General features: G+C 40.0%; 2 protein-coding genes across 2 annotated transcripts in view; both read right to left on the bottom strand.

Moving 5' to 3' along the window:
• The window catches only part of necab3 (N-terminal EF-hand calcium binding protein 3), a 17,061-nt gene extending 5,452 nt beyond the window's left edge, over positions 1-11,609 (bottom strand). Inside the window, exons 1-5 of the mRNA XM_088423519.1 lie at positions 11,340-11,609; positions 7,040-7,064; positions 2,256-2,364; positions 1,681-1,706; positions 1,113-1,210 (exon numbers count right to left, since the gene is read on the bottom strand). Of these exons, the coding sequence (XP_088279645.1) occupies positions 1,113-1,210; positions 1,681-1,706; positions 2,256-2,364; positions 7,040-7,064; positions 11,340-11,468 (387 nt within the window). The 5' untranslated portion in view covers positions 11,469-11,609. The remainder of the gene's footprint in view (positions 1-1,112; positions 1,211-1,680; positions 1,707-2,255; positions 2,365-7,039; positions 7,065-11,339) is intronic.
• Positions 11,610-12,554: 945 nt separating this feature from the next.
• Positions 12,555-18,795, bottom strand: tbc1d20 (TBC1 domain family, member 20). The gene is made up of 8 exons (XM_088424487.1): positions 18,387-18,795; positions 17,591-17,767; positions 16,976-17,056; positions 16,709-16,895; positions 16,395-16,496; positions 15,976-16,117; positions 15,085-15,263; positions 12,555-14,848 (listed from the first exon to the last, which is right to left on the bottom strand). Exons 1-8 carry the CDS (start codon positions 18,442-18,444, stop codon positions 14,608-14,610), a joined length of 1,167 nt encoding a protein of 388 aa, XP_088280613.1. The 5' UTR covers positions 18,445-18,795; the 3' UTR covers positions 12,555-14,607.
• Positions 18,796-19,065: the final 270 nt, after the last annotated feature.

The following is a 19,065-nucleotide window of genomic DNA, read 5'->3' as shown; positions in this document are numbered from 1 at the left end:
ATTACTACTAAAAATATAACACGAATCTGTACCTCACTTCTGGATTTATATCACCGGTTTGACGGTTTGGCACGGTGTTAAACGGAAAAGATATCAGAAATCGCTAATACAGCCTGTCAGCAGTCATGTTTTTAAAGATATCTCCTAGACAGGACACAATATGATTGGAGTCGTGTTAGACGTTTTTTTAATAAGCATGATAATTGCTGCCGCAGCGCCTCAACACCAACGCCATGGCAGCCTCCCTTCGGAATTCCGCTGACACGTCGTGCAACAGTGCGGCAGCTCCCTGTCAAAGCAAACGCTCGACACGCACCGAGCGGTCGGCGGCCAACCGTCAGAGGGGTTTCGGGCGCTTTTAAACAGGAGGATGGTGGGCTCATTAAAGGCGACTTGCGTAATTATGCAACACATATTCTCACAGCACTTGTCTCCTCTAATGAGCATTTACTCAAAGTTCTCGGCTCACACTATCCTGAGGTCCGTGTGTGTGGCCATGGGTAGTACAAAAAGGTATTCATTTGGGGGTGTCTGGATAAAGGTTCCCAAAGAAATGTGAGTTCAATTTGTTAAAACTGAGATTTTTTTTCCACAATAAAAGCTCTTTATAGGGCAAGCAATTATATTGTAATATACAATGTAATCGTTAAAAAGTCATTAAAAAGTACCCACATAGATAATATGAATGTTTTGTCTTGTTTTCCAAAAACATCATGACTGAGAAAGCCATGCTAACAATTGTCATAATATAAAAATCGTGTGACTGATAAAATATTCAATTGTACGCCATCAGTTGATCGACTTCAATGTTTCTCAATTGGGGAGTGCACAAGGAAACGTATTTTAATCACGATCACGGTGTTGGCTGTCACAATGAAGACGATACTCGGCGATATTAACATTTAAAAAGTCGAGCACTTTTTTTTTATTATAAGTCAAATGAAGTACTTTGTCTTCCTACCACCGGGGGACAATGTTTCCTACGTTTGCATGACAAAAGCCTCAGTTTTGCTTACCCTAATATACATTATTTACCTTTGAGAAATGGCTTTGAGTTTCTCACCCGATTCCTGATATACAGTATACAGTGTTGGCTCTAAATGCAGTCGTACCTCTTTAGTTTTGTACATGGCCTTTAAAATGGCCACATTGAGCTTCTCCAGAGCTGAGAGGACATCCAGATACTCCCCGATGTGCTGAGAAAAATAATCTACATGGAGGAAATTCATGTTAAAACACAATTTTCCGCTGGAAATAATCAGTAGGTATACCTAATGTAGTAGCCAGGAAAAAACTTAAGAATGTATTAATTTTTCCTTGCACACAGGTTCAAAAACATATACTGTATATATGCACCAGTGGCACTAAATGATGGAGTTATAATGAATTATGGAGCGGAACAGTCCAACTGTGTTGACACCAAAACTAAATCGTTGCCAATCCCATTCGATTAATAATTCAGCAATTTATTCTGGGTGCTATCGATACTTACAAGCTTCTGTCCTACTTTAGCAGGCGTTATCCAGGCCACCCCCCCCCCCCCCCCCACACACACACACACACACACACACACACATATATGCACATATAGACCCACAAAGACACACAGTATATTGCTAACAAATAGGTCAAAAGAAACGTGGTGAAGGGAGATGGATGAACTTCACACAAAGAACCTACCTGAGAGCTTGTCGGTATCCAGGTTGCTGCCCAGGGAAAGGAAAGATCTGTTTTATACATACATATATATATATATATATATATATATATATATATATATATATATATATATATATATATATATATATATATATATATATATATATATATATATATTTTTTTTTTTTTTCTGAACATGCATAACATATATATCTTTTACGTATTCAATGTGCACGATAAAAAGATACATTTTAAAAGGTACTGTCCTTGAATTGTGTTACAGCCATATATTGAGAGACACACCACATTGTCTTTACGCATCAAATTGATTTATAATCTTTGCTAATGATTTGTTGTTTCTTTGATTTAACTTAAATTTATATATATATATATATATATATATATATATATATATATATATATATATATTTTTTTTTTTTTTTTTTTTTTCCCCAAAAGCTACAAATGTACCATGAGAAATGGAATCGTGATCCCACAGAATTGAAAAGGAAACATCCCTCGGAGTACACTTCATAGGTCGCACTCTTATTAGGAGCCCTTGTGACAATGTGTCTTTGTAATCGTTTTAAACTCACTTATTCTGCCGCCCGTCTATGGAATAAAAAAGCTCCTCCAGCTGCGCCGTTGTCAAAACACCATCTGCAAAGTAAGCGTTGAACTCTTCAAATGACAGCTTGCCGTCATCTAAAAACACACGCACAGAAAAAAATAGAAAAACATGATGACAACTTGTCACAGTTTTAACAATGGCCGTCGCAGCTTATCATTACAACTTCCTCAATACTTTGAATTTATGCCCACTTTCGTTTGAAAAATGGGCGGCAGCATGCAAACGAAGCCGAAGAAGCACTCATCTTCTTTTGACGATGACACGGTGCCGTATCATCGCTTTCCTGTCCACAATTACCCCCACGAGTCCAATATTTTGCCAGTGATTGACAGTCTGATGTTGTTTTGCCTGCTGTTTGCAAATTCTGGACAGGAACGCTTCCAATTATCCACTCCCAAATCTGAGCTTGCCGTGACAGAAAACGGGCCAAAAGGAGAAATGGCTGCCTCGTCATCTGCAAAGACGCCTCCCTTGCCCACCGACAATCTGTGTCCGCAAATGAGTCGCAAGCTGCTGTCATTTTCCAGCAATTTGCGGGAGCTGCTTTAATAAATGACGTGAGAAAAACAAAGGAGTATAAGTGGGACCACAGATACAAAATGCAGGTACATGACTGCTGCTTTTCGTTTGGCTCAGCAGCACTTCCTCCCGATCCGATGAGATGCGCGCCCCGGTAATGATCCTGTCCCGACTTTCCGCTCGGCTGATTCAGCTAGACGGAAGGCTCAAGGGCGCCATCTGTTCACCTGAAGACGCACTGACAAGGCTTGTAATTACGTCGGGCCGGAGGCGATACCCCGACGTCCCGCTTCGGCCCCTTAGTTCCTCTAAATCAGGTGGTTGTTACGTTTCTTGAGCGCTTCCTCCAGCAGATGGATGAGGTAACCGACGATGGGAAAATGAGAAGAAGAAAATGAGAGAAGAAGGGAGAAGGTTCGAAAACATGAAGCATACCGACCCTCCAGGACTGGAGTTTGACACCTGTGGTTTAGTGCAATGGAAATGTATTAAATTTACAATAGATCGTTAGAACAAGAGTGCCATCGAGAGCAGTGAATCTCAACCTTTTTTCTGTTAAATAAGTTTTTAGCCAAGTACCCCTTAACCCCATTTTCGGTTAAACAAAAAAGGCTTAAAACATGCAATCAGTGTCTACTTTATCAATCTATTGAAAGAATAATCAAATCATTTACTTGACAGGTAACGAGTGGTGGCACGTGACATGTTGGGTCGAACCATTATAATATGGGGGAGAATCTGGTTTTTTTTTTTAAATAATGAAATTGAATAACCGAACACATATTTTCTTGAAACATTTAATGCATTCGATAATTATTTTTAAATTATTTTTGCATGTTTGCTTCTTTTATTTAAAATCTCAAATACCCCTGGGGTTCCTTCAATTACCCCCAGGCTACTCGTACGTCCATTTAAGAACCACTGTTCTAGAAGAGCAAAAGTGCTTCATGAGGCTTCATTTTTCCATTCAATACCTTTTTGCATGAACTTCAGAGTAATAGTCTGCATTTCTCAGATATTAGCTACAACATTGGAATGAATGACACAAAACAACATTTGCAGTAAAGGCCAATCTTAATCCCAAAGGATCCTTTGACAGACGCGGCCAGATGGTATCAAAAGACGGCAACGCAAGCAGAGGCGAAATTCAGATGCGTCGCCAGGTGGAGGATTAGCTTGTTTGCTAGCGGCTGACGCACACTTGAAGGCTTCGTCAACACGCGCAATTGTTTGCTTGATTTTCAGAAGCTTCCCAAAGCTTTTTGGCCTGGTAAATTTAGTTTATGCATTTCATTTCACAGTTTCGCAGTGCTCATTATGGCTTTCATTTCAGCGAGACAAATGGCCCGAGTTCACTCGGAATGCTGAGAAAGAATTTGGCACCAACCGTCCCGGTGGTAATCAAAAAAAAAAAAAAAAAAAACACACACACAGACACACAACAACAACAAACTACCAAAAAGAGGAAACTCTCTTATTGCTAATGGCTGCAATCTATTCCAAGTCTGAAAATGAATCATGCATGAGAGAAGTGGCTGCGCTGATTGGATGACGACAGTGTCATAACTCTTTTTCTTCTTCTCTATTAGGCTAAAAGGAAACAGTTCACAAAGTTTGTAAGGGATCAATAAAAACAAGAGCCACGTGATTGGCTTTTGGGCCACACATTTTAAAAGGTTATTCCCACTGCAGATCGGGTAAAGTATGATTCTTTTTTTTTTTTTTTTTTTTACTGTATAATTCCGACACAGCAGCCAATAAACCTAATCTTTAGTTTCATATTTTTGGTTTTCCATATTTGTCAGAAAAATGAATCATCTTAGTATGATGTGGAAGTGATTTTTGCAAAAATGTGTATCCGATAGGTATTTTAGTTCAGGGTGGACCATTTATTTGCCGGGTCATTATTTTTGCCAATATTTGGCAATTCGACCAAACATAATTCGACAAATTCGACAAACGTAATGTGTTAAATTTTTGCCAAAGAAAACACCCACAAATCAACCAGGAACAAATTCAAAGAATCCACACCAAAAAAATGAAAATTGGTGTTTTGATATAAACGTGAATTTCCTTGTCATTAAACTTCATGTTATCGGCCAAAGGTGGCGAATGGCAGTATTAACCCGTGGACCAATAATAAATGAATGAAAAATATAAAATACAAAAAAAAAAAAAAACTATTCATTTGGAGGAATTTCAATTAATTGATCAATTTTGCTAGCTCACATTCTGCTTTTTTTTTTTATTTTTGTTTGAAGCTCACCAATTTAATATTTTTTTTTTCTACAGTCGAAAACTATAGTCCGTTGTTGTCATCAGCTTTAACCAATCAGCTCATGCCAGCCACGCCTTGCCCAGTTGTGTCTCATTGTCTCGTTAGTTTGCTAGTATTTAGCTCTCTGGTTTCTTGCAATGACTAATCTTTTTGTTGTTGCTGTCATGTTATGCTTGTGTTTATGGTGACAATTTCCTGTTCTTTTTGTTTGTTTTCTTTGGCCCCAATGAATTCACAAATGGTCATTTATGCCATCATTTTTATGTCGCATAAATGGCGACAGGTGAAAGGCATTTAAATGTGCTGCCTGTCTCTCCACATTTGGCACAGATAGCTGAACAAACATTGCTGTTATGTCTCCGATACCTCTTCACATATACGATAATCCATCACTATTTACAAGGGTGTGGTGACAGTCCTCCCAGCCGTCTTCATTATCATGAAAACGTCTTCAATCGACTGAAGCATCCCCCAGAGTAACAATCCATGAGAATCACGGCAGTAATGGCGCATTTTGAGGCAATATGTTAGACATGGACTGTAAATGTAAGAATGTCCCCTTCCACGCCTGCTGTGTCTTGATTTGTTTTGGCACCTTATTTCAGCCAGACAGAAAGTAAATAGAGCGGGGCGTGTGCAGCAGGCATAAAAGGCAGCGGAAAGCAGGTCGCTGCCGCTTCTTGCATTACTCAGAGGAGGATTATTTTAAACGCCGTTGTAGATGAGGCTGGCAATGAACTGGGTTTTCGGCAGCTTGTACTTAATTAATGTTCTTAATATTCAAATTGGTATGCTTTTTAAAGTTTTAATTATTTAAAAAATAAACATCCAGTAGCATTTTTTTTTTTTTTTACTTTTGGTCCACTACAGCAGAGCTTCACAAATGGGGGCGCATGAAGTCACTTCAAGGGGGTATGTGAGATTTTAATGGGGTTCTTGCAGGTGTGAACAGGAACAGGTAACTTTTCTAATTAAGAGACAATTAATTGGAGCATGAATATATACCTCCCAGTGGTCTATTACCGCAAATCCCCAAATATAAGACACAACTCTGTATAGGATGCACCCTTAATTTTGGGATCAAATTTTGGTGTCGGTGCTACCGTGTATATAAGACAAACCAATGCTTTGCAACAATGTAAAAACTATAGCGAAGCAGAATAAATCTCATCTTCCTAAAGTTTAAATATTTTATTGTGTCCATATCATTATGTTATATATTTGTTGCACGTTGTGTAAGTTTCAGATTTCCAACACTGGGAGCGGTCAGTGAACAACTCGCCAATGTAACTGAATGCGCTCGAAGCAATGTAAAATTTCCTTTTCCACGCGACACGGACTTTATTTTACCATAAATATGCAAAGTTGTGCAACATTTGTGTTTCTGTTTATGATTGTATATGCCAACAAAGTCACAATTAATAAACGAGTCTAATAGAATACCCTTCTGTGTTCTCTAACCGGTGCACACAGGATCCATACTTGGTCACTTAATCCTCACATGATCCTGTCCTTTTTAGTGTACTGAGCAAAGATGGACTCAAACGGTGGTTCAGCCTGCTCTCTTCTTTTATTTGAAAATAATGCAGTAACAACCTTGGCTAACACGAGCTGCTGTTAGCTGTAACAGGCACTCAGCTCGTGCCGTTACGGTAATTATTATAAGTAAGAATATGGCAGAAATAAAAATGCGCATCTGTGCGTCAAAACTCAGCTAATGTGGCTACTTTCCATCCTGTCGAATAAAAAGGTATTGTCTATAGGAGAGTGTTTTTGCCTTTGTGTCTTATTTTTGAGGAGTTACAATATTTTATTTTGTATTTTGCACCAGAACACACATTTAACAGTCTTAAAGTGATCTACCATCAGCCGTCACATTAAAACAAAATGTCAGGAAAGGACACACAATCACCAGGACAAAATGTTATACATTCACCATCAAATTCACTCACCATTTTTGTCTGCTCGACGGAAGATCTAAAAGCGAGAGAGAAGACAGAATAAACAAAAAGCCAAACATTCATCTGAACAGAGGCACAATGTTTTAAATATATATACATATATATTTTTAACTATGGTTGTATCACAACTAATAAATGACCAACATGTCTTTATGTGTATGAGCACTGAGCAGTGATAAAAAGTTGTTTTTGTTTTTTTTTCTCCCTGGAGAAAGGGAAGAAAAATAAGACATAGTGTTCAAGGCTTGATCAGCTTCAGGCCTTTTGAAGGAAAATATCTTTGACCTCCACACACAGCAATGAGTCATTTTCAAAGAAATACTGTTGCTTTCAGTGACTCCTACTCTCTAACGTGTACACGGTCCCAAAGTAAATCACATTTTCCATTTTTTAGAAGTCCGATGGAGGAATGCACAGATAACAAATGACAACAGAACACTGCTGGGAAGAAGGGCTGGGCAGTAAATCAAAGTAATTCATCATTTTAAAAATCGAAGTTTGGAAAATTAGCTAAATGGTGAAATTGACGTTTTGCAAAAGTGGCAGAATGCCAGGTGAGTCATTTACAAGACATGTTGACAATGCCTAAATCATTCAGTGTCAGCAGTTAAACATCAAAATAAATAAATGAATAAATAAATAAATATACAGAGGATTGAATGCCTCAAGTCATAAATGATACATTAAAATGCATCTTTGGGATGACATGTATTGCGATTGATCACTAACCCCAGTGTTTATTTTGACAGTAAAAACAAACTAAAAAAAACATAAAAGTCCCCGTCTTTTGAACGGCTCTTCCTAATGAACGGTTCTCTTTAAAGAGCCAAAATTCCCATCGGTAGCGTGCTGCCCTTTCTCCGAAGCATCGTGTTTTTCAACAGCTAAACAAGCTTGATAACGACGTTTCAAAGAACCAGACTTTCTTTCCTTTTTGGTCTGTTTTATTTAAACAACGGCCTTTGAACGTTCCACTCTTGAGCTTGTCGTAAAACTGGAAAAAAAACTAAAATAGCATGGAAGCAACAATTGATACACGGCACCTCATTAGCTAGCAACAAGTTGCATTATAAAAATAATCTCTGGTTACTAATAAAGTATCAATCTACTTTCATAATTTTACATCTAGTGTAGTTACGGATAATTCTGGTCCAAGGCAAAAAAAAAAAGTAAGACTCAACAATTCGCGTAATATGTACCTGTCGCCATTGCCACATTGGATTTCATACTTCTACGAAGAAAAACAATGTCCAATCTCAACCGGAAAAGGGAGCTCTACGTCTGCGTACGAGCCAAACGTAACAAATTCTATTGCACTTCTGAAGGGCAGAATAACGAGTGGATAAAATAAATCGACAAAGTAACGATGATCGTCCAGGTTCACACTGCTGCCTGAAGTGACACAATTCCGATTTTTATCACCCGTCTGACCCGTACCTTATCTTTTGATGGCAGTGTGAACGACACGGATCCGATTTTTTTAAACGCAACCCCACTTGGATATGTGATACTAAATCTAATACTAATCTGATCTTTTGACGTGCGGCTTCAGTCTGAACGGTCAGGTCGCATTCATCTCACGCACACCAAACATACAAGCGACAAACATCACAATTCCGCGAATTGCAAATCAAAGCAACAGTAGCGGAAGAGGTGAGGACAACTCGGTGAAGGGAGAACGAGTATTTTTCCCTTAAACATGTTAAGTAAGCTCTCTGTGACGCCTCGATGTCCTCAATGCGAAAGCCGAACCGTTTTGGGTCATTTGGCATTCAAACACAGGTCACATACAGATTGCAAATTTTTGGAAACATGAACGACCTCACAAATAAAACGCACTAAAACCCTGCGGTCGGAACATCGCTCGATTCGAGTTTGGTTCGGCTTGAAGATGACAAAAGGAGCGCCTGGGTGAGGATCAGCAAAAATGAAAGTATCCATCTTTTCAGATTGGTATGTTTCACCGTCAATATAAAGGTTGTTATTGATATTCGGACCGAGTCGCCGAGCGCAAGAAGAGACTTGAATGAACACAAAAGAACCTCGGAGAGACACGGTGTTTCATCCTAATTCAAAGCAGTGGCTCCGTCTCATTCCGAGATTCCACAGCCGTCAAGTCATAAATAAGGCAGGCCATCGCTTTCATTTTCTGTTTCAACAACGTGAAGCTTGGCTCGTTTGCCCTCTCGTCATCTTGCCAAGGTGCTTGTCGCCGGCTTGGCTCAAAAGCCAGGTGATGTCGAATAAAACCCCCCGCTATCCTTCCGATCAATCCGAATAACAGAAAACACATTCCAACGTGAAGGCTCATCACCGCTTGTGTCGCAGGGAGATACTGTAATGCAGCTTTTTAAAGCGGTACGCGAAAAGGTCAGAATCGCATTACCGAGTGTCACATGCACGCTCGTATCGCGGCGGCACATGTCAATGTCATGGCATTGCGGCTTCTTGTTTTCTATTCTGAGTTGCTGATAGCATGGATGTGTTGAACACGTAAAACCATTCACACGGGAAGGATTTTGTAAAATCACGAGCTACGGACACCCTAGGCTTTGAATTGTTAAAAAAACCTTGTTTCACTCATCACAAATTTACCGATCCCATTGAGTGTGCCAGTGCAATTAAAATGGATTTTTGACTTCTACAGCTGTTAATGACAATGAATGGGTTCACTTTTGTTTCAGTAACAATTCATTTTTATAGGCATAAATGGTGGTGAAAAGCGTAAGATGTGACAAGATGGCCAACCAAGCCAGTTCGAATTGAAATGTAGCAATTGCTGCCATGAACTGTATGCTGAAGTAATACATTTCAACATATTTTTTCCTATGACAGGCAGAAACAAATTTAAGCCTGGGTTGTTAGTGGAACTTGCTTCTTAACTCATTCAGTGCCATGGAGGAGAATTCTCGTCTTTTAAAATACTTATATTCTGGTCAAAATAAGTATTTTTATGGAGAAGAGTTGACGCCCTTTGACTAATGCTTACCTAATACATATTGTCAATTGAGCATTGTAGCGATAACTGGGACCATTGGATGGCAGAGTTTCCACACTCTTACCTACATGCAAGTATAACTGAAGAATGGAAGTCAATCTTTCAATAGCAGCACCCATATTTACATGGACGGAGCACACAATATTCTGTTGGCCTTGAAAGTATTTATTTATGGGAATAGGAAATCTGTAGAAGCCAATAACGCTTGGCACTGGAAGAGTTAATCGAATCATATGTGAGGCATTTAGTTTTAAGGGTAATTTTCCAAAATGAGTATGAAATAACATGAAATTCTGCAACTACCACTAACTAACCAGGTTACACTTAGCTCCTCCCCAAAACGCAAACGCAAACAATTACTTGAAACCAGTTTCAGTATAGTCGTACTTTTCTATACGGTTTATTTTAGTTTTGTGGCATCTTAGCACACTACGAAGCAATTTGTAAAAAGGTTGCTTCATTTTGCAATTAATGTTGTCTTAATTTGAAAAGATGTTCCTGCCATTGCATTAAATTTGATTTGCTGAGACGTGCCTAAATCTTTGCAAGTTTTAGAAAAAGTTGTTAGAAAAAGACTGGCCTTTTCTGTTGATTTTTGTTTTATTCAAATAATTCTTAAGCCAATTAGTTTGAAGGGTAATGGCGTAACATGAGTTTGAAATTATATTAAAGTCTGCAATTTCCACTAATGACCCGGGATACACTTAGCTCCTCCCCAACAAACAGTGTTTGTCAAGATTTATCACTTCGAAATAATTATGTGACACCAGTTGCAGGACTATTTTCTTATGTGGGAAGGGCTTTAGCGCCATCTTGTGGAATCTTAGCACATTATAAAGCAAACACAAACATCTGATCATCTTATTTATTCAGTAGTTGCAGCTAACTTTTACAGTAAAAAAAATGTGAAAAGGTAAATTTGTAGATAGGGAATTTAAAAAAGACATGGGTTTATGGTACTTTCTCCTTTGCTTACCTTTTTAGCTACTGGAGAGGGACAAAATATTACGGACGGCTCTCGCGTAGTTCGACACAAAAACAAGGCGGAAGTCTCTCCCAAATACGCAATCAAATAACTCTGTCAATCACTAGCTGATTTCCCAAGTGCCAACACACACATACACACAACCGAGAGATCACACACACAAAAACTGTCCTCCATCCCCTTTGTCAGCGCATTATCACAAAATCAAATCTACCACATCAACACGTCTACCAGCGCACAGCAGTCATCTTGTTTCGCACCCCAAGTCGGCCATAAAAAGTAAGAAAGGTGATGGATGCAGCACTTACATCATGAAGGATGCTGAGCCCTCGTCCGCTGTTCTGCTGCTGATTCTGCTGCTGCTGCTGTTGAGCCCAAACATGTTTGCGTTTGGCCGACTGCAGGCACATGGTGATCATCTCGGCGCAGGCCAGCATGCTTCTCACTCGCAAGGAAGAATCTCTTCGGGCTCGGGAGGCTGTGGATGCGGGCGACGTGCTCGGAGCTTTTGTATCAGGTGTGCAGGTGAGATGCAACTTTTAATGGCTAGCGGCCCCTGCTGGAGAGTCTCCGATTGGCTGGTTTGAGATGGGAGGAAATGCCTCTCATTTTATTCGGTTATTTTATATTTAAACGTTAGCTGTATAAACTGGTTATAACAGAATATGATGAATGAGAATACAAACAAATATGTATAACTAAAAATAAATTCTCTACGCAATGTTGTGCGTAGCGATCTCTTCATGAGAATCTGTAAACTGGAAACCAGGAGCAAACTTACTTAGTGATTTCGACAAACCAAATAGTAGTTGACAAAAATTATTTTCTACAAGAACGTTTTTGAGATACAGAAACAGTCATTTCAAGTATTCGAAATGACCTGTATAAACTCAAAGAGAAAATTGAGCTCGTTTAACCAAGCGATGCATTCACTTACGCCCCATCTTTGGCAAATACAGGACTAATACAGGACCAATACCGTACTGTACTACCCAGTCCTGCCTGCTGTCTCTGCGATTGAACATTGCAAGTTAGACAAATTAAATTTAAAGCTTCAGCATTTAACAATACTGTGACTAAAGTTACAAATAAAACCAAATGCTGACGAAGAATTTTGCAGTTTACCAAGAAATGCGTTCATGACGCTGTGTAACCCCAGTGAGAAATCCTTTGGCAAACAGGGCCATCTGCTGGACCAACGAAGGAGTAGGCTACCGTTACTATCCATTGAAATTTGGTGGATGGACACCAAACCAACACCGTATTAAAGTACGAACACAGCCGAATGGTGACGAAGAGATCCATCATTTACCTGAGATGCGTTCATAGACGCTGTGTGAAACCCACTTAGAAAACTTGGTAAACATTAGTTTTTGATTGAAATAAAAAAATAAATGAAAAAAAAACCCATTATACTGGGACAATTCCAATACTGCTTTCTTCTACATCAGTGAACATGTCCAATCTGTCATAGAACAGTAAAATATAAATAGCAAAAAAAATATGTCCACTCTGTCAGCAAATTCATTTTGTCGTACGTGGTTTATTAGCATTATCTTGTATAGTACAACTTTACATTGGTAGACTATATTTGTTAAAGGAAACAAACGCCTCAAACATTTTGTAGTGCAACATAATTAAAGATGACGAACGTGTCAGAGCAACCTGAAACAATTGTGTAAAAAAAAAAAAAACAACAACAACAAAAAAAACTTCAGTTAGTAGGCTGTCTGTCCAGTGTTTTTAGACGTAGGTAATCAAAAGAAAACTTTGTGTGGAAGGCAGCCGAACTTCACACTTCCTGGTGGAGAGAAAAACCAAAAGTGTGCAAAACTAGTCAAGGCCAGCACCAGTTCACTTGCAGGCTAAAATGTTTTCCTGCAGTGATGACAGCATTTTAGTATTAATAATTTTAAGGGAAAGTTTTTTTTTGACATTTTAATGTTGGCCATGATGGTGGGACTTGCGCGAACATGTAATTCCATTTCTTATTTGTAGCCTTAAATCGAGTTTTGTGACACTGATGTTTTACTTGCAATAAGAAAATGAAGCCTCATGAAGCACTTGTGATTCGTTTACTCCTCTAGAAGTTGCTCTTGGTTTAAATGCTAGGAGTGACAAATGTGCTTTATGAGGCTTCATTTTGGCCTCGCTGGAGGAATGTGAAAAATGCAGCTGTAAAAAAGAGAGGCGGACGGTGAAGCAGTGAACATTTGAGTGAAACAATGTTTCTTGAGTGCCATTCCTTTTACAGCTGATGAGAAAACATGGTTGAATACTAAAATACCAATCCTTCATTTGGCCTTTGTCGCGATATCAAAAACCGTATAAATGTATAGAACACTCAATTAAGTATTTCTATGAGAATATTTCAGTCATCCTAAACCACAGACAGTTGTCAGTTGTGGTTGATAGTAATTCCCCTTATATTTGTGCATCATTATTCACAAACTAAAACTATATAAATGTAGTTATTGGTTCCACTGAGAAAACCTCTGTGGAGCCGCCCCCATAAAAACCTAAGTTTTGTGCTCTTTCTGAAAAACCTTGAGAAGCCACAAGAAGGCGCTGAAGTGAGAGTAGTTAATTGGTGTCAAGGAAGCACCATTAACTTTACAATATGATCTGAGTCCCCACTTGTACGAACATGAAAAAAAACACATTTAGCTTTGAACTGAAAACAAAAGGTAATTCATATTTAAGTGCTATTTATTTTTTTAATACTATTCATCAATTTAGAATGTCAATGTTTTGTTTAGGTGTTGATTCACATGTTTTCTATTTAAAGCAACTCAAACAGATAATTGATGGATTAAAGATCTTATTTAATATTTAATAATGATAGTTTTAATCCACAATCTCATTTTGAGTAAATGTGACTTTTTTTTTTTTACAGTGTGGAATATAAATTAAGCTGCAAAACCCACTTTTTTCTTAGGTAGCCACTTTTTTGTAACTCTCTGGCCCCTGAAAATAACAAACCAGTTGCTTAAGGAACAACCGACACGGCTCACCTCTTTTGTTAGGTCGTGTGACATTAGTACGCTGATTGGTTGATACCTGATCCCTGCGCAACCGTGATGTCATTTTCAGTCGACAGCAAGAGGTAACAAGGTTTACCAAGTGATGACGAGTGGGGCTTAGAAAATATTTGTGAAGAAAATTTTGGGGTTGATTAACACTCTAAGTGAAAAATCGCAACAAAAAAAAGAGGCAAGCTTTTTATGTCGGGGAGGAGCTAAGTTTAGCAGATACAATGGTCTCTGGTGCTAAATTGGAGCCGGTTGAGGGTTTTCAGAGCTTTGTTGCCATCTTGTGGAATCCTGGAGCCAAGAAACTACGTTGAAGTAAGTTTAAGAGTTTCTTTTTGACAAACGCAGTGCTTTCCCATCATCTTATGGCATAAATATGCAATTATAAATCTTTTTCTAAGGAGTGGGGGGCATCAGTTACTTGCACATTTTCGCTATTCGTGGGAGGACTCTGTCCCAATCCCCCTTGAACAGCGGGCGGGAATCCTCTCATGTTCTTTAAGGGGTCTTTCATTTACGGACGGGGGGGTTCGCTCCATTCGCTTCATGGAAAATGGGCCCACTCCAGAGCGGTGTTAACCACAGCGAGCGCTGCCGCCCCTAAAGCCACCGTCAGTCCCATCACCGCCAAGCGAACAAAGCGGCGCGTCACCGACGGCCGGGCTACCGCCGCCGAGCGCTCCGGGGCTTCCTGCTGCCGCTGCCTCCGCCGACGCCGGAGCACCGAGTCGGGGCGCTGCTGCGTCGAGGCCAAGTCAAAGTCCTTAAAGGTGGTGGTCGCCATGCTTGAAGAGGTCGAGAAAGAAATGAAAAATGTTGCCCTATTAGGCCTGGAGGTACAGGAAGGTCCATATATTTTAAGACACGGGCATAATAACTCACTTTTTGGTTCTTAACACTAAATGAAGAAAATGAAGCCTAATGAGGCTTCATTTTACCATCACAGTTTACAGAGCCAAAATTCTGGACCTGAATGTATGCGCGAGCTCATGTTGATAGGGCTTACAAAATGGCGGCATACCAGTCGTGCGAGGCAGCCTCTCTGGCCAGTTCCGATGGCGGGAACTGGACAAAAAGGTCACCCGCTCGGCTGATGAGCGTCTCATAGGGCAGATCTTGAGGAATCTGCGACAGCAGGTGGTGGACCATCGCCATGTCGCACTCGCACTCCAGCACCTCCTCTTCTCTGTGCAGTACGATCTGGATAGGGATAGACCGATTCCCAGGCTGGTTAATTATTTGCGCTGATGTTGAACATTTTAAACACTACGGGCTCAATTATTATTATTATTATTATTATTATTTTTATAAACCTGACGGCCGATACAAAATCATTTCAAAACTGTTATGCGCTAAAAAATACTCTCAGTAAGTGAAACCGCATAGGTTTTTCGTTTATTACATGTTCTTTTTTTGTTTGATACTGTGTGTTTTTTTTTATTTACAGTATGTTTATATTTTTTTTTTTCAATAATTATAAATGAATTTAATCACTGTGTTTATATTCTGCATTTGTAATGTAATTGTTTGTTTTTATTATACTGTTAATATCATAAATAAACAGATTTCTGGCCAGGCCGAATTTTCTGTGTCACTATCACTGTATCACTATTTGTGCCAATAGTCACGATTTAAAAGGGTGTTATTTTCTGGAAACAATTACTTTAAATATTCAGTTGACTTTTTGTGATTCTGCTGACTTTCGAAACACTGCATATTTTGTTTGAAATTAAAACAAATATCAGTGACATTTTCACTACAGACAGCTATTTCCGTTTTTAAGTGGTCGTTTACCTTTTTAGGGCATACTGATAGCCCTGGGAGCACCCTTGTTTGCATGTTAAACAATTTTGGAAATGAAAAAAAAAATACAACATCGTTTTTTTTTTTTTTTAAATCAAAACTGACTCACCACGGCTGCAAAGTAGATGGGCATCAACGGGTGGCAGGCAAGGAAGAAGTCATACAACCGTACCACGTGGCGGAAGTCGGAGAGGACGTGGCCGAACCAGGTGATCAACCAGCTGAGAGCGAAGACGGTGCCTACCTCCGCCCTGGCAAGCACAACAATATGAGGGACTGCCTGTTTGACCTGCTAGAGTTAAAAGTATTCTCAGGTGAATGAAGCATGCTTTTCACAGCAATTCCACACCAGCCCATGAAAGATAGCTCGGAGTGCCTTTTCTCTCATAGAAGCAGCACTGAGCCCCAGAATTTAGCTTGAGGTCAGTTTAGAGTGTGGATGTGCGTATATGGCACATGGCCAAACAGAAATGTCCCAACGACAATTTGGGTGGTTGACATTTTAATTAAGTATAAGGTTTCCCTTACTGTTGCATGAAATCATGCACCTCGGGGTTGACCCTCTCGATGATGGGCATCAGGTAGTTTAGAATGTGTTTGGTGTTGTCCATGGTGGGATCCATAAAGTCCCTGACAAGGAACACAAAGAAATATTCATTCAAAATGACCCATGTAAAGAGCTAAGCTGTTCGAGTGGTTTTTATTTTTATATTTTGAGCATTATTGCTTTGTCTCTTAAGTACATAGCAAATTCCCATCCATCTTAATCTCGTCGTTTCTTACAGTGTTCCACGATGGAGAGCGCATTAAAAACTTCCTGAATGTCCAAGTTGCTGCGCTACCTGAGGTGATGCGTGGAGAGCTTTTCCACCAGGGACGTCGCCAAGCGCTCTCCCACGACAAGGAGGAAGGTGACGACAATATCGTGGTAACCTTGGTAATAGTGCAATTGAGGATTACGCTTCAGGACTCGGAGGATTATGTCAATCAGCTCCTCCTGGAGACCCTCTCGCTGCTCATCTGGCATCCCTGCACACATGCGTACACAACCACTACCCCAATTAACCGCTGCCAAGATCACCAAGTGATTGTGTATCGGGGATACTCGCCAGGGGGGAACCTTCGTAATGAGCGTTGAACGTCCAGTAGCACCTGGTTGAAATCCTTGTTGTTGTCCCGCTCTATCGTCTCTGCATGGAAGGAATGGTTGATAAATAGGCATGGGCCTATAACCAGTTTGGGGGTTTACCATGGTGTTAAGTTCAGGTTAGTTAGTTAAGGTTTCAATAACCGCTAATACAGTATATGATCATTAATTACTTTTAAAATTGTATTTATTTATTGCTTAATCTGAAAAAAGGGAGAAGAAAATGACCGGCTTCTTGCAAAGTTGACTCAACAAGCCGCCTCTTTGACAATAATTAGATGGCAATCACTGTTTTTTTTCTTCCTTGTTGGAATGCATGTCTTGATCCCTTTGAACCTAAGCGTCGGACCGGATGTCATGTCACATTTGTGTGTCTAAGCCAACAAATACGCAGATGTTTGATGATGTCACCACCTCTGGAAGATGACCGGAAGAAACTTTACCAATCAAAACGAAGTCATGATAATCAACACGCCCTCTGTGCGTGTTATTGCATCTTACAAGATGGCTGTCAAAACGTAATGTCAAAAAGGCAAACACAAGTGCTCATTTTTGAGTGAAAACACATGCACATTACCTGGCTCCTGCTCCAAGATGTTGGGCGGAACGTTGAGGAGTCGTGGCCACACCTGACAGCGTATCTCATCCGTCAGCAGGCCGCCTTCGCTGATGGCCATCCTCCTGAGGGCCGCCACGTCCGCCGGACTCGCCTGCAGGGCCTGAGCAATGTCAGCCATCTTCCTCTGCCGCCGGTCTGATAAAACATTGCAAGCAGTTAACCTACAATGGCGCCGTTTGCATTTCCACCGCGTCCTTTGGGTTAGAAATGTTCTGAGATCCAGACATGATCAAGTTTTTATTTTTATTTTTGTCTCAAGGTTGTGGCAACGAGGGGAAAAGTCAAAACAATGAACTCATGGTCGCCCAGTCATTCTCAGGGCACCATGGCTACCTCAAAACTAAAATTAGCTAAGTAAATCAGAGAACCTATAACTTCCATTTATTTTCTCAGTCGTGAAATTCAGTTTTCGCATACTTCCTTTACTAATTGCACTACTATCCTCCTTGGGCAAGTCTTTAATGGCGATTTCATAAAAAAAAAAGAAACAACAAATAGGCCATTTGTATTTGCATCACCTAGCCATAATCATTTGCATTAACTTGTGCCGTCTTGTGACAGCGCATGGTGATGACGTCACACGCGATGACAAGGGTATACACATTGACTTGCTCGTGATCAGAGCATTAAAATGAACAGCTTATATCTGCTAGCACATGCGCACTTGGAAGTCCGCTATCTTGAACCTTAATTTTGATGAAATTAAAAAAGGTTGCCCGCGACGAATGCCAGCCAGTGACTGGAGGGTTTTTACCTTCATTTTGATTCCCATTCAACAGTGACGATGCGGCGCCAATTCTGGATGTCTTCATGTTACCTCCGCTTGTTCTAAGTGTCCTCCTTTTTATTTTTATTTCTTTAGACCGACATATCTGTCCACGTTGACTTTGGAAGCCAACTGTTAGACTTTAATCATCTGCGTTTGCCATCAATTCAGTTAGCTCGGCGAGCCATTTAGGCTAGCTTGGCCCACCCGGGGGTTGTCGCTGGCCACTCCGCTCCACTTCGCCTCAGCGGCTCAGACGTGAACGTCTCCCCCAACGCGGCCATCGTTCGTCGGACAGCTAACCAACCGGTGTCGTTACATGTTTGTTTTGACGGCTAGGGCGACCGGCGGCCGATTGGACGTCACAGCAAAAACCTATTTTCGCGCATGCTCAGTGAGTCAGACACGACTTTTTTTAAAAATAAACTTTATTTAAACAATATGCGTCCACCTGTTTTGACTCAAGCAGCACATTTGGTTTGTACAAAATTCATAAATATTTATTAATTATGTAAATTACACCAAGAGCTAGCTAGATTCAATGCTATTAAAAAATGTTCCAGTTTTTGTGATTACTGAAAAATATGCTCGATTTGCAAGTGATACACTAAAATACACTTTGTGTTTCTCCCACAGATAAGGCAAAGAATTTTGAACGCTGAGATCT

Source organism: Hippichthys cyanospilos, chromosome 9 (genome assembly GCF_059441005.1).
Source record: "Hippichthys cyanospilos isolate Australia breed blue-spotted pipefish chromosome 9, RoL_Hcya_1.0, whole genome shotgun sequence".
Classification (NCBI taxonomy): domain Eukaryota; kingdom Metazoa; phylum Chordata; class Actinopteri; order Syngnathiformes; family Syngnathidae; genus Hippichthys; species Hippichthys cyanospilos.
Note: the sequence above shows the minus strand (reverse complement) of the source record. Positions and strands in the feature narration are given on the sequence as shown.